Source organism: Rousettus aegyptiacus, unplaced genomic scaffold (genome assembly GCF_014176215.1).
Source record: "Rousettus aegyptiacus isolate mRouAeg1 unplaced genomic scaffold, mRouAeg1.p scaffold_m13_p_2, whole genome shotgun sequence".
Taxonomy (NCBI): Eukaryota; Metazoa; Chordata; class Mammalia; order Chiroptera; family Pteropodidae; genus Rousettus; species Rousettus aegyptiacus.
Genome location: NW_023416295.1, coordinates 7268828 through 7283591, shown reverse-complemented (window position 1 = coordinate 7283591; position 14764 = coordinate 7268828). Strand labels below are relative to the sequence as shown.

At 40.9% G+C, this 14764-nt stretch overlaps 1 protein-coding gene across 4 annotated transcripts in view; it reads right to left on the bottom strand.

Moving 5' to 3' along the window:
* Positions 1-6548: 6548 nt before the first annotated feature.
* Positions 6549-14764, bottom strand: part of PID1 (phosphotyrosine interaction domain containing 1) — a 202039-nt gene continuing 193823 nt past the window's right edge. For all 4 annotated transcript variants that reach the window (XM_016134620.2, XM_016134619.2, XM_016134621.2 and 1 more), the window contains one exon: positions 6549-8717. In XM_016134620.2, the coding sequence (XP_015990106.2) occupies positions 8241-8717 (477 nt within the window). In that variant the 3' untranslated portion in view covers positions 6549-8240. The remainder of the gene's footprint in view (positions 8718-14764) is intronic.

Sequence of the window (14764 nt, the reverse complement as noted above, 5' to 3'; positions counted from 1 at the left end):
TAGCTTCCAGAACTGTGAGGTCCCAGTTGTTTGTGGTTCTTCGTTGCAGCAGCCCTGGTAAACTAATATGCTTGCATGTCTGATAAAGTTGTTCCTATTCACCATTTTGTTCATTCCACAAGCACTTACAAGCGCCTCTCGTGTGTCAGTCACTAGGCGGGCTCTGTGGATGCAGAGAGAATGAGGCCATAGGGTCCACCTCCTGGACTGTGAGGTTTCATGTAGGAGCACTAGCCAGATGTGGCTATTGAGCCCTTGATTTGCTAGAGAGTCTAAAATACACACTCGATATCAAAAAGTTTATAGAAGAATGTGAAATATCTCATTAATGCATTTTATACTGATGTGTTGAAACGACATTTTAAATATTTGTGTTAAATAAAATATATTACTAAAATTAATTTCTTCTGTGTCTTTATAATTTTTTTAATTTGGCTGCCAGAAAATTTCAAATCACACGTGTACCTGATGGTATAGATATGCAGGTTGGAGTTTCTCTAGGATCTCTCAGACCAGGGGTGGTCAACTTAGAAGCAAATCCCAGCCCGTGTCAAGGTGGCAGTGTCTTTGTAAGACTCCGGGGACCTGAAAGGAGGAGCCAAGTCAGCCAAAATGGGGAGCATTATGTGACATAGGAACGGGGCAGACAAGGCCCAGAGTCTTGCCCCTTTGAGGAACTGCAAAGAGCTCTTTGGGCTATCTGCCAGGACTCTGCGAGGGAGGGAGAGGAGAAAGTGTAAACCTAATAATGGCGGCATTAACTGAACACTCGTAAGGAGCCAGCCCTGAGCTCAGTGCTTGACATCCATTCACTCATTAAATTCTCATTACAGCTTCACGAGTTAGAACTTTGGGTTCTCATTTACAGATGAGAAAACTGAGGCCTGCGATGTAAAGTTCTTTGCCAAGGGCAACACAGAAGAAGGGTTTGAATCTGAGCCTAGAACTTGTGGTGAGAGCCAGTTTTCAAAGGAGCTTGTATATCATGCTAACATATAAAAATAAAGGAGGAGGACAGAAAGGGAGTGAGGCAGGACTTTGTTTCTCTTGCACACAATGAGGTCACGGAAAGAGTCTGGCATAATCACACTTTGAGTTTTAGAACAGCAGGAGGTTAGGAGGAGTGGTGGAGCTGGAGACTCGGTGTTCAGATAAGAAGCTGAATCTCTTACCTCGTCCAGAAATAGAAGAGTAATCTGGAGAGCTTTCTGTTGCTATGGCCTTTGAGAGGTGCTGTGCTCTCAGGAGGCACTTAGTAGACAAAAGACAAAACCTTGGAAGTCCACCTCGGGGGTTAGAGTGATGTCAGGTTTTACCTTCAGGTTCCAGAGCTTTCTGACATCCTTGGGGTCTTTTTTCCCCCCATTTTCTGAGGCTGCCTAATGTGTGGGATCCATCACAGCCTTCTTTCGAGAGTGTTAAGAAGGCTCCAAGAAAGCCATGATTTTGATTCTTTAAAACAATTTTTAATCCAATCACATTTAGAATGTGATGATTCAAAACTCACGATTATTTTAAATCTGAGTCTAACAGTTAGGTAACTTTAGATTAGATGTCTCTTCTCCAAAATATGACCTTAGAGTTGTCAAAGTTCCCTCAAAAGTCACTGGTGGTCCCCCAGGTACCCTGTTTCCACTTGCGAAACATGTGGCACACTGTCCATCATTTCATATTTCATGCGTCTGAAAAAAATATATTAAGAACTAAGATATGTATAAACCCATAGTTGCTATTTTAAGGTGAAATATATATATATATATATATATGTAAAGTTTCTACCCTGATAGAAACATAATCTACTTTCTAGGAAGATAATTACACAAAGACACCTCGCTCCGCTGATGGATAACAAAAAGATGCCTCTTTCTTTGGACGGACACCACCCCCTACCCCAAGAAACACGCTGGGAGAAAATGGGCTGGTCCCCAGTGTGGTCTGCGTGGTCGTCACTCTTACGTGTGCTTGGGGAGGGCATTCGCTCCACCCTGCATGCAGTCAGCTCCAGAACCTCACATGCCATTCAGAAGGCACTACCATGATGATCAGAGTGGTAGTGGATCACTGCACATCACAAACACATCCACGGATCTGAAAACTATTAAATGTAAAACTTCGAATACAAAGCAGACCGCTGAACATAATTGGCTGTCATTGACTCATTGTATGGTCTTGATGAGGCGCTGAACCTCTTAAGGTGATCCGTGATATAGAATGTTTTGATAATTTCAGAAACACAAACCAGTAGCAAAGAGAAAATTATTAAAGTTGGATCATCAGAAAAATTATTTTAATTATTTTAATAGCTATGTTTCTATGAGAAACAGGAAGAGTTAGTCACTTCAGGTCTTTATTTTTTTTGGGGGGGGGGGTGATTTGGTTTGGTTAATAAGACCAAACATTGATACTAAGTGAAGGGAAAGATCTATGCAAATAATAAGTATTTTTAAAGGAATTTTATTACTTTTAAGGGCTCGGAACATGAGAATTGCATTAATCGTCTGTTGCTTATCAGAGAAACCACTTTAATAAAAAAAAATGGCTTGAAACAAGCACATCAAAGTTTCCATTTCACTTGTACCAGCTTCTACTTATCCTAAAATTACATGTCTAATAAATTGTTATTTTAATATGCAGATGCGGTGTTTTCCCAAGTAGGCAAACATTTTCAATAATGTTATTCACTCTATTTGTTTATTAAAAATAAGCATAAAACTTGAGCTTTACAAGGCCAAAACCACAAGCTCTTAATTAGCTTTATATAAATTAACGGGGTTTTACTGTACTAATTTCTAAAAGTGCAGTACTAAATTCCAGAAAAACTATTGCCATTAAAATGGAGAACAGCAATAAGATATTTGGCAAAAGGCTGAATTAAAGGTCTAATTCCATCCTAAGCCCCCAGTTAAAACATTTTTATACATATAACAACATCTACATGGAGATAATCCAATTATAAACATAATGAAATTTATTACTAGATTTTGTTTTCTGTGCCAAATTGGAATCAGAGCCACTATGCTCATATTTGAGATGAGACTTGGTTTTGGCTGATGACAACTTTCCATTAAAACGTGACTCTGAACTGGAGCCAACTCTCTTGGCTTTTCTTTGCAAGTGGGCATTTCCTTAAATGTTTCTCTTAAGCTTTGCCCCCAAAAGATAAAAAAAAAAAATCTGGAATGGCAACCAGGACCACATAATGACAGGTTTGAAATCAAACGAGTCCTATGTAGTAGCATCATGTTTTACTACAGAAATCTCATGATGTTTTCAAATGACCTAACACTGTCTATTATGTATGTTTGGATAAAGGAACTAAAACATTATTAAGAAAATAGTTGTTATATGATGTTAAAGACATGAAAGTATTGATAACTATTGGTAATTTATTATGAACGGGTTGAAAATATGTTTAATACTTCAGTAATTCTATTTTCAGATCGCATAGTACTTTCTTACAGTGGCCTCTAAGCCAAGCTATTGAAAATTTAGTAGAAACTTGAGAGACTATTTTAAGTGGAATCCACAAGTTTCCTAAGCAAAAACTCTCCAGCTTTTTTTTTTTTTTTATGTCCAGTTTTGGGTATATAAGCAAAACTCAAGGTACTCTTACTAGGTCATTCCAAGAGAAACATGTCCTCTAAATCTCTTTCAGAATGTCAGCTTTCCTCAAGAGTCCAAGACCATGTCTTAGATTCCTTTTAACAAATATAGTTTATTTGTAATTGTCCAAATTAAGACATTTTAGATTTTCCTTCCCTTAGCAATGAGCTTTAACCCAATCCATTTGTTATCCTCCTAAGCTCAGGTTTTTGCACCATATATAGTTTCCTGCTGGTGACTTTTATCAGCTGACACATCTTGAGAAGGAGCATCCAAAGTTCTCAAATTGAACAACACATTTCAAAAGCCAAATTTTGCCATCTACCAAGACGTTTCTTGAAAGATCGATACGACTTTGGCAGTTATGGGGATCTTCACCTTCACTCCAGTTCAATCTAGGGATTATCTAGATGAAAAGATAGCATCTTTTTGGAATGCTTAAGAAATAGTAAGCTATGAAGAGCTAAATTGTCACCATGCCCCATCTGACTGAAAAATAATAACAACAAATAAGAGCAATTTGGGGTAATCTGCAGTGTTCAACAATGTTGTTAAATTTCGTGTCAATGGATCACGAACCAAAACATGTGATCTCTGATTCAGAGTACAGATGCACTACGCTGCTGAAATCAGAGAAAGTCTGGAACGGTGTCATGTAAATAATGAAATAAGTTAAGGTGGGAAATGAGGGAGGGAGGAGGAAAGTAAAAGTGGAAAATAGAAGAAGAGAACACACAAAAAAATAATGTTTGCTAAAATATAAATCTGGAGGAAAACCAGTCAGATTCATATGCTTTATATAATCAAAAAATAAAAATGCCCTCCCCAATGCATCCCTCCCCACTTCTTCTGATAGAAATAAACAGAAGCAAATGTGGTGAGAATTTTGTAATCTACTAAGAGCAGGTGTCTTAAAATACATTATCTCCCTACTTCTTAGGGATTACGTTTGCTCTATTTCGATCACGTAGCTGACATTAAACATTATTTTTCTATCCATAAGCAGCCACCAAGTCTTTCTGGACTTAGTGAGGTAAGGTGTTTTTCTTCAGTAAAAAGCCATTTGCTCACCTTTGAAGAAAGTGGGCAAGAGTCTCTACCGTTCCTTCCAGGGTTCTGTGCTAGAACTTGCCAAAGACTCATAGTGATTTTTTTTCTTTTATCTGTCTAACCCTCCATCCATCCTGCTACCAAAAACTTACCAAGTTTTCTCTTTGTGCCTGGTGCTGAGATAGGAGCTGAGGATAAAATGTTAACAAATGGGGCAAAATTACCACCTTAAAGACACTGACATCCCAGAGGCTTAAAGATATATTTATATAATTTTAAAATATATAAATAATTGAAAACCACAACAAATGACGTGAAGGGAGAGGACAGGATGCTTTAGAATCTTATAATAGACGAATTTGATTCCATTTGAACATGTCCTGAGAAAATCAAAACAAAACATGCATCTTGGTTCTGTGGGGCTGGGGAGAGTATTTTGTCTATTAACCACAGCCAATACAATGCTTAAGAAAACTCTTGTATGATGTGATTTGTGCTCAAATAAGAATTTTTTCAGCCTCTGCTTTTAAAACTCTATTGCTATCGAAAATGTCAAAAATAGATAGCAAAGATATTTCTTTATAGTGGTTTAGTATACTAATTTAAAATAAACTAGAGAGTTTTAAGAGGAATAGAAATTTAACAATCTAAAAGAGGTGAATTTTGCCCAAACAGAACAATACCCCTGGACCAGATTTCTGAGGGTTCTAGGTTTCATCCAATGTGTCCTAGATATGCTGCCTTGGCCAAGCTATGTAACCTCTCTGAACCTCAATCTCCTCATCCCTAACGTAACTGCCAAACCCACCTACGGGATCCTTCTGAGGGGCCTATGAGTTAATGTACAGAAAGTGCTTTGCGGCCGCCAGTATGGAGAGTATAGTACGGAAGGGGAGTACAAAGCGTAAAAAACAACAATGTAAGTCTGAATCACCGCTCAGAGGGGAATTAGTATCAGCTCTCAAAAGGCTTCATCAGCTATTCGAAAGATGCTGTTGTGTATTTATCCTTAAATTGCCCACTAATCACCTCAAGCAAAAGCTCTTGCCGTTATTATCGGAACCAATTACTTAGCACATCACACACAGTACCCTGGGGAAGAAAAAAAAAAACCCAGCAACACACGCTTTCTCCAATATATAACCATATGTGTTCTTGGGATTCAACTTTTACTGAAAGAGAAAGCGGCACTGTTTAGAAATATGTACTGACTGGGTTATTTCTTTTCTTTTCTTTTCTTTTTTTCCCTCCCATTTTTAGAAGCGTATTCAAGGACAATGGAGGAAAATCAGAATTGAAAAAAAGCTCAACTTGAGAGAAAACGCCATTTTAATTTGAGGAGTTAGGTAGCAATTCTTACTACGATTCACCTCCTCGGCGGGCTGCCAGATTTTCAGTTTAGAAGCACTTGTATTTTTTATTGACTCTATGAAGGGCTTTGCTCAACACACATAGGCTCCACAGCCACCTGCCTTGCTCAATTAATGGGCCGTTCGGAAAAACCATGGCCTGCAGGAGACATATCGAACCAGTCTGGTTAGAAGGAATCACTCCATGTTTACCTTCCAGGATTTCAGTGCAGGTTCTGCAAAGACATAGGTGAGATTTTATAAACAATTACCAATCACTGGCAAAATGTTCCAGAAGATTCCCCTCTGAAATCAGTTCAGCGCACTGAATAACCATTCTCATTGTTGACAAGTTATCATCTCAGTTAAGAAGCAATCATTAAATATAAGTTGAGTGTTAGAAAATAAAATGCAGTTATTAAACACAATCAAGAAATGGGTTATCTATGACCAAGTTCAAATATATTTTTAGACAGAATTCCCTATTTACTCAATCTGATCTATGTTGTCCTTCAGGTTTGCATTACTTAAGAAAGGAAAGACATAAAGGATGAAACTCCTCAGCTTTATTAATGCAAATGTATCTTTTATTAAAGAATGAATGCATTTATGCTAAGGAATAGTTTACATGTGTTGGAAAGCGTCAAGCGAATCTCCAAGAGGCAGGTTTTCCTCAGTTTGACTCCATGCTTATTCTACATGCCTTAAACTCAGACCCACACACAGGGGCACACGTACACACAATCAAACACACACAAGGACACATGGATACACGGGCTACGACACCAATACCACTGTTCTCTAGATGCGATTAGCTCTCATTAAGGCTTCTGTAAGGTGCCCCGGCGCCCCTAAGATAGCAGGATTAAAAACAGACTTCGATAAATGAGCAGCATTACCTGGAAAACTAACCATCTGCTCTCAGCCTTAAATGTGGATCTTTTAAGAAATACTTTCAATTTCATTCAACCTTGACTCTTGGTGTTTATGACATTGAAAGTGCCATGAAACTGAGAAATCTCGGCTCTCTCAGTGAGAAATTCTCATTAGAAAGAGTGAACACACTAGTCACCCTGACCCTGAGAGTTTACCAATTTTAAGATAACGAGGTCAGGTTTCTGTTTAGATTAAGACGGACATATGTTCTCTAGACAAGCCAAGGATACAGCACTCACTCCCTATCTGAGTGCAATGTCGAGTGGTGGGGGCAAGGCTTCCTTGGTGATTCCAAATCAGATTTGAAGCTTGCCATGAAGGATTCATCAGACAGGACCATCTGCTAAATAAGTTACCAGAAATCAGGGCTGAAACAAAGGACAGCCTACGTAGAGTCTGTTCAGTCGCTGATAACCTTTGCCCAAGGTTTCTGGTGGTGGTGGTTTTAAACTCCTAGCTGGTCTGATGGTTTATTTTATCTGTTGGTTATTATCTTCCCTTTTGGTGTCCTGCAGTGTATGTTGAGAATCCATCCCTGTGGGGATGTTGGCATGGGTTGGAAGGGGAAAGACTTGGATGGGGCAGGAGGAGGAGGTGAGGGGTTATTAGTAGTTGCAAGGATTCTAGGAAAACAGATGCAGTGAATACAGTAAAAGGGTACTACTTGATATATTCATGTAAATAAAAGCATTATCTTTATCTGTGAGTTAACTGCCGACTAGCAGGCTGTTAGTGGTAAAGCTCAAAGAAGACTGTGCCGATTTGTTTACTGAGGAGAGGATCTAAAAGGTGACGCGAGAAAGGCGTTCTCGGGGTCAGCTCCATCAGAGGTTTCCCTTCAGCCCTTCGCCTTTCACCCCAGCATTAGCACTGTCCCCACCGCCCCCCATGACCACGGATCCCATGGCTGCATCTAACGCTCTTGTTGGGTTTCGCAAGGCAAACTAGAATGGTCCATCCAATAATAGCCTCAGTGTATTTGCCCGAGAGCGGTGAAAATCAGCATGGAACTCTCCTACAGGAAGGCGTTGGGAAACAAGAAGAAAAAAAAAAAGAATCTAGAACTTTCCTCCCCATCCACACTCCCACCCTCCTCACAGTCACAGCAGCAGCAGATTTCAACGTAATGTAATTACTTTAATAATACATTTCTTTAGATTTAGAATTGCTCTTCTGAATTTAAAAAGCTTGGTTGGCCAATAGTTTGGCAGTCTTTCATCCCAAATTTGAATCGTTGCTTATTCATCTATGGTCTGGAACTCCCTGACCAATGCTGCCTTTGCTGAAGCATCCTAAGTTCATTCAGCCGTCGTCGGATTCCATTTCCTGGGAAACCTCTTCAGAGGAGCTGTCCCTGTGGATCCGGCCATCGCTCTTCATACTGTGGAAAGTCTTCTTGAAGGCCTCCATCATGGCATGGGCCAGCTTCTTGGCCTCCAGCTTGCTCTCGCACTCGACAGCGTGGCAGTCCATCTGGTAGGACAGGTCATCGTTGATCTCCCTGTACACCCAGGCGAAGATGTTGGGGCTCACGTTGTGGTCGGCAGTGCAGTAGGCGATGCGGGCCACCTGGAACGTATCCATGTGGACGGTAGCCTCGCCTTTGTGGTCGAGGTGATGGAGCCACACTTGAAACGGTCGGATTTCCAAGAGCGCATTGGCTGGGAAGATGTCTTCTCGGGCTAATGTGTGCTTCTTCCAGAGCTCGATGACTGGCTTTTCTGTGCAGCCTGACAAAAACTGCATGCCTGTGGTGGGGACTTTACCCAGATAGGTAACCTGCAGAGGGACGAGAGGAAGGAAAAGGGAGAGGTCAACAGACAGCTCTTACTCTGTCGCTCATTCGGATGTTCTCAGGTGTCACACAGAGAAGGTGGGGAGACATCTTTCCTGCTCTCTAAATGAATAACTTATCAGAATATTTACCATTTCTCCTTAACAAATTGCCCACTCAACGAAGATATTGATATTCTTTACATAGAGTTGGATTTTAAAATCCGATTTGTAAAAAACTACTCTCCTCTTCCTACCATATTTTTACATTCATATCAGAGTGACTTTCACATAATTTGGCATCGCTCTGAAATTCTAAGGCCACTTGAAGTTTATTTGCAACCAAACACCTGCAGAATTCAATGAGATGCAGAAGTCAACAGGATGGTGCATCTGAAAAGCAAAATATTTATTAAACTTATCTCCTATCTTGGTTCTCTTTCCAAGTCTCTCAGTGCCTGATTTCCCTTAAGCTACTCACTTCTAGCAAATGCCAAGAACACACACACAAAAATGGTTTGTTTAAATTGTGGCCTAAAACATGACTGTTTTCTCTCCAAGGCAATCTCTGAAAATACAGCAATACAGTTGTTTTTCAATCTCATTTGTTTTTCCACTGATGGGCATCTGGTAATGCCGATAATGTATGAAAGATCACCAGATGGTTGAGACCAGCATGCCGCCTTATCCAATAGCTAGACAGGCAGTACTAAAACTAAGGAACATAATTCCAAGCGATTCAAATGGTGCCTTTTTGAAACCATGTTTATGATATACTAAGGAAAGATTTTAATTTTTTCATTTTCTTTTCATTCATCAAAGTAGAAATGGTACTATTATGGAAATGCATAACTCCGAATAAATCGTTTAAGAAGCAACACACAAAAAAAGTACATAATTAGATTCGAAATTAGTGGCACGGGTATACATACTATGAATTTGAGGAGGAAAAGACCAGAAAAGGGTACAGGAAAATGGTACCAACTGAGAAAGGCCTCTTGGCCACAGTGATTCCAAATCAATGTTCATATTTAATGGGACTATGAAGGCCACAGACAAAAATTTCAGGACACAGAAGTTAAGTACTACCGCTTCTTCTCGTGTTTCATCTCTTAAAGAAGAATTAATCGAACGGTCCCTTTAAAAACACAACTTCTGAATAAAGAGGTATAAGTGCTGTACATTCCAGGAATATTTATTTGGAACCTACTATACATAATGGTTGTGTGCCAAGGGGAAAGGGGAGGCGGGGAGAGCGAAGATAAAGAGGTCCAAAGATCAATAGGAAGGAAGGAACCAAATATTTGTCTTTTGGGCAGGCGAAGTGGAGGTTGAAACTCTAGCTCCACAGGTTACCAGGTGGGTGGGTGGTCCTGGATGCAAAACCTGCCCTCTGCCCCTACTAAGGTATAAGGCAGAGCATGCAACAGGCAGCCAAGGATGCCACAAAGTACCCTGAGCAACCGGGAGAGGGAGGGATGGTACCCTGCCAGCAGAAGGCCCCGGTTAAGACAGTCACTGGAATTCAAGCCACCAGGGCCTCAGAAGCTGGAGAGAAGCCCAGCAAGCCAAGGCAGAGAGAAAAGGAGGAGACAGAAAGGCAAGGGCCCCCACCCGCTTGGACAAATAGGCTGCTTGGGCCTGACCACACAGCGGGCCACGGCCTAGCAGTCCTGGCGAAGAGACAGAAGGTCCACGACTGCTGGATAACATAAACCGAACATCGGGGGACGGCCCCGCGTTCAGTCTGGGGAGGAGGGACTTCTCTGCTCTTGATGGAAGGCCACTGGCAATCTACGGTCCAAGGAAGGCCTGGATCTGGTCAAGGGCGTGAACTCAGAAGACCTGACTGATGCCATGAAGACGGGTGGGGAGGGCCAATGGCGGAACGCTCAGGCGGGAAGCTGCTGCAGTAGTGCAGCCCGGAGGTAAGGGTGGCCTGAACTGGGGGGAGAGGCAGTGGGAAGGACAGAAGGAGACAGATGGGAACGATGCGACAGATAAAAGTGACACTTGGCAATGCATCGAAAGGGAAAAGTGACTCAGACAGACGCTGGGGCTGCTTATGGTCCCCCAAAGGAACTGGCTGAATAGCTCCTTGTCGCTGTGGATTGGAGTCAGATAATAAAGATGTGTAAAAATGCACAATACAGGGTACTTAAATACTATGTACTGAAATTGAACTTTTTGCATATGGTACTTAACGATATCATTCTTTTTTAACAGCATTAGTTTTCTTTATTGATGTTAAATTCATATCCCATAAAACTTACCATTTTAAAGTATACGATTCAGTGGCATTTAGTAGTCAAAATGGTGTACAACTATCAGGCTTAACTAGTTTTAAAATACTTTCATCACCCTCGAAGGTGACATAGTACCCACAAAGTAGTCATTCTCCCTTGTCCTCTCCCCCAAGGCCTTGACAGCCACCGATCTGCTTTCTGTCTCTATTGATTTACTGTTCTTCATATTTCGTGTAACTGGAATCGTATAAGACATGATCTTTTCTGTCTGGCTTCTTTCACTTAGCATAATGTTTTCAAAGTTCATCCGAGTTGTACCTTGTACCAATACTTCATTCCTTTCTACATCTTTACTTTTGGAAGTTTAAAAGCAAATAAGGAAAGCTGGCTTCAGTGTTGACGTGGAAGTACCTTATTTTTTACTATCCACTGAAACAAGACATAACTGTATTTGATAGAAAAATCTTTTGGAGTGAGCGACTCTCCTTTGATTTGCTCTAAGATTGTATACCCACCCCTACACATACACATGCACACGCGCACACACACACACACACACACACACACACACAAATTATGCAGTGACTTCTATCATGTTATCACTAAAGGATGAGTTTAAAAAGCGTTATTAGAAGTATAAATGATTCCCTCCAATAGTAAGCAATTTCATAGTAGTAAAGTTCTGACAACAAAGACAAAATGTATTCCTCTCTTATAAATACTCATCACTTGAAAACTAGAGATTTTAAGGGAAAAAGTTTTATTTTGGAAGTGTGCCTGAGAGATGAATGGAGCATAGATTAGTGCTCAAAACATTGATTAGACCATAATGAAAGCTACTTAATAATACGTAGACATTTATAAAAACAATTTCAAAACACAGAAGTACAACATAACACATAGACATAATTTTTTGGGGAGTAAACTTATTATGAAAGTCATTTTTATTCAGTGGTCCAGTTTCACTAGTGTCACCTGAACAACACACTCCCTCTCAAGCATAAGGTCTCAAGTCACCATTTACATACATTCGCTGCCAAGTCAAGCCACACAGACCTGAACAGCAGTGACTAATATTTGTATCACACTTTAGGTTAAAAGCGCTTTGTATCTATTAGCTCCATCAACAATCCTGTGAGTCAGGACGGAATATTATTACCACTAACTCATGTTTAAAGACGAGAACCATAGGTCCGGTGGTGACACTGGGGTACATATTTTATGCTGCAAAGTGTTCGGATTTCAGGAACGTTTTGATTATTTGTGAAGAAAACTGCAGAGAAAAGACAGCTTAAAATGACACCTGTTCAATTCCTGGACCATTTTGCTATCAGACAAGAGCTATTTACATTTGATTTCACTTCTGAGTGGTTTATTCACTTTTCCCCATCTTTAGCTTGTAAGAGAAATTTTGGATTTATATGAGCATCCAAATATAGTGGATCCTTCCAAGGAATGAACAGCATTCTTTTGCCTAGTACTTTTGTAAATGACACTCTTCTCTGTGACAATAAAGACCTAGGCATTTCTTTAAAAATTTATTCATGCTTTTACCACTGCAGAAAGTAAGGTTCAGAATCTAAAATTATCAGGAAAAATGGGGCAAAAATAGCAAAATATTTATATAATTTTATTATATATTAAACACATTTAATATATAATATATATTAGCTATATAATACACATGGTCTGTTTTTTTTATATATAACAACAAAAATTTGTATAATATTTTAAAAATGCAATCAAAATAAAACTTAATCTCAAGAGCTCTGGGTTTTGGGCTTTTCTTCCATAAGTTTTCTGTGAAAAAAAAAGGGGTATAAAACATGTTCTATAGTAACTAACCCTGGCTATTCCGTTAGCTTCCTCTTGCAACATGTTAGGAAGCCCGCAGATGCAGAAGCGATGACCGCGGATTATGTGGTGAGCCCTCCACACTGCGGTACTGACAAGGGCCCACGATGACACGGGATGCTCCTGGGGCCACAGTGTAGCCTGCTCTCACCTGGAATCTGCAGCGGAGGCCACAGAGGCTGCGGGGAACAGACAAGCCCTTCCTGTCAGCACAGAATTAGCGAGCACACTCCTGAAATGACAGGAAATGGCTGACTCTCCGGAAACAGCAGCCAGTTCCGCAGCTAGAGAGCACCGTGTGCCCCTCACCCCAGGCCGTGGCAAGACCCCTGGCTGAGCCCTCTCCTCGATGAAGAGGTGCTAACCCGGCCCAAACCTGCTGAGCAGTCTTGGTAGGGAGCTGCTCTCTCATCTCCAGTCGACACCAAAGAGAAGACAGAGGGTCTAACTGAGAGAACCTTGGCAATCAATGAAACTCTTCTTTTGTTACCTTGGTGGAGTTGCTAATATTGTCTGAAATCCCACGAGATTACATAAATATCAAGAAATCATGTTAACAAGTTGGTGCTTCTTAAAGAAATATAGGGAAAACATTATCTGAAGAGTTTTTCTAGAAATGGAATAAAAAGAATAATCTAGAGTTTCCTTAAATGTGGAACACGAAATACGGAAAAAGAAAAATACAGCTATTGGGGCTCAAAAAAAGTGAAAAAAAAATACATAGTTTAGTAGAAATGTAGCTTACAGCTCAGCTTTTCATGGGAAAGAGAGTAGAAGCTCTTTTTAAGTTATTTGTCAAAGAATAACAAAGATTCAGTTATGCCGTGCAGGTAGCCGTGCTCTGTGGATATGAGACCACAGCGTCCGTGTGTCTCGATCAACAGAAACCCTGAAACACCGCCGTTATTCCTGTATTCTGCTATGTCAACACTGTTGCAGCAGTTTAAATATACAGAGAGAGATCACTTCTTGGCAGTCTCCCTTGCGGAGATGTCCTTCCCCGCCCCTCTGTGGCCACTTCTGCCCCCTGAGTAAGAACCCAGGACTCTACGTGCAAGGCTGCTTCGAGAGGTTCCACCTCCAGCTCAGTCGTGCACCACTGCCGGGTCTGGTCACTGAGCATCTTATTCTCCTGACCATCTCTGAAAGAGGTGAATATCTTCCAGGTGAATAAGTCCCTTCTGGTTCTTATCCTTAAGAGTTGCAATATTCCGCGGCCGCAAAGAAGACAAGAAACACCGAGTCAAGAAATTGATCACTAAATGTCCAAAATGGTAGACAGATTTTATTTTAAGCTGTCACCTCCCAGGGTGTTGGAACAAAGGGACTTGGAAGGAGACGAGAAGAGTCTTCAAAATGAGTAACAATGAGTTGAAAACACGCAGTAAATACTAGCATCTTTTCTATCGTCGCAGAAAAGGGCACTGGGCAAGAAACTTGCTAAGAATGAATCATTCTGAAAGAAATAAACAGCGAAGAATGAAAGTTTTTCCCCATGTGTCATTCAATGGCATAAACTGACGCCTCAGACACAGACGTTTGCAATATGTGTGAATGGGCTAAGGCTAGAAGAAATTATTTGAGAATGTTCGCAGCATGTGAAAATACATAGAGGCCATGGAACCGACGGCCCCGCCAGAGTGTCTGCAGTGTTAACGGCGTCAGGTCAGGGGAGACCAGTGTCCTCAGATCTCTCCTTCCCACCCAAGAGTTTTCCGATAGCCCAGCCAGCTCTCCATTCGTGAGTCACCGTTCCCTGCTCGTGTATGGCAAAACAAATCTGGTTGCCTGACATGCATCCTTCTGGCTAAGCTGGCACCGTTTCGTTCCTTCCTCTTCGTGGCATTCTGACCTGAAAAACCCTTGTCTAGGACCCTGACTCACCTTAAAGGACAATAGGATGAAATGGGCAATGACAGGGGCCCCTAAACTAGGACATAGGATGGGATGGAT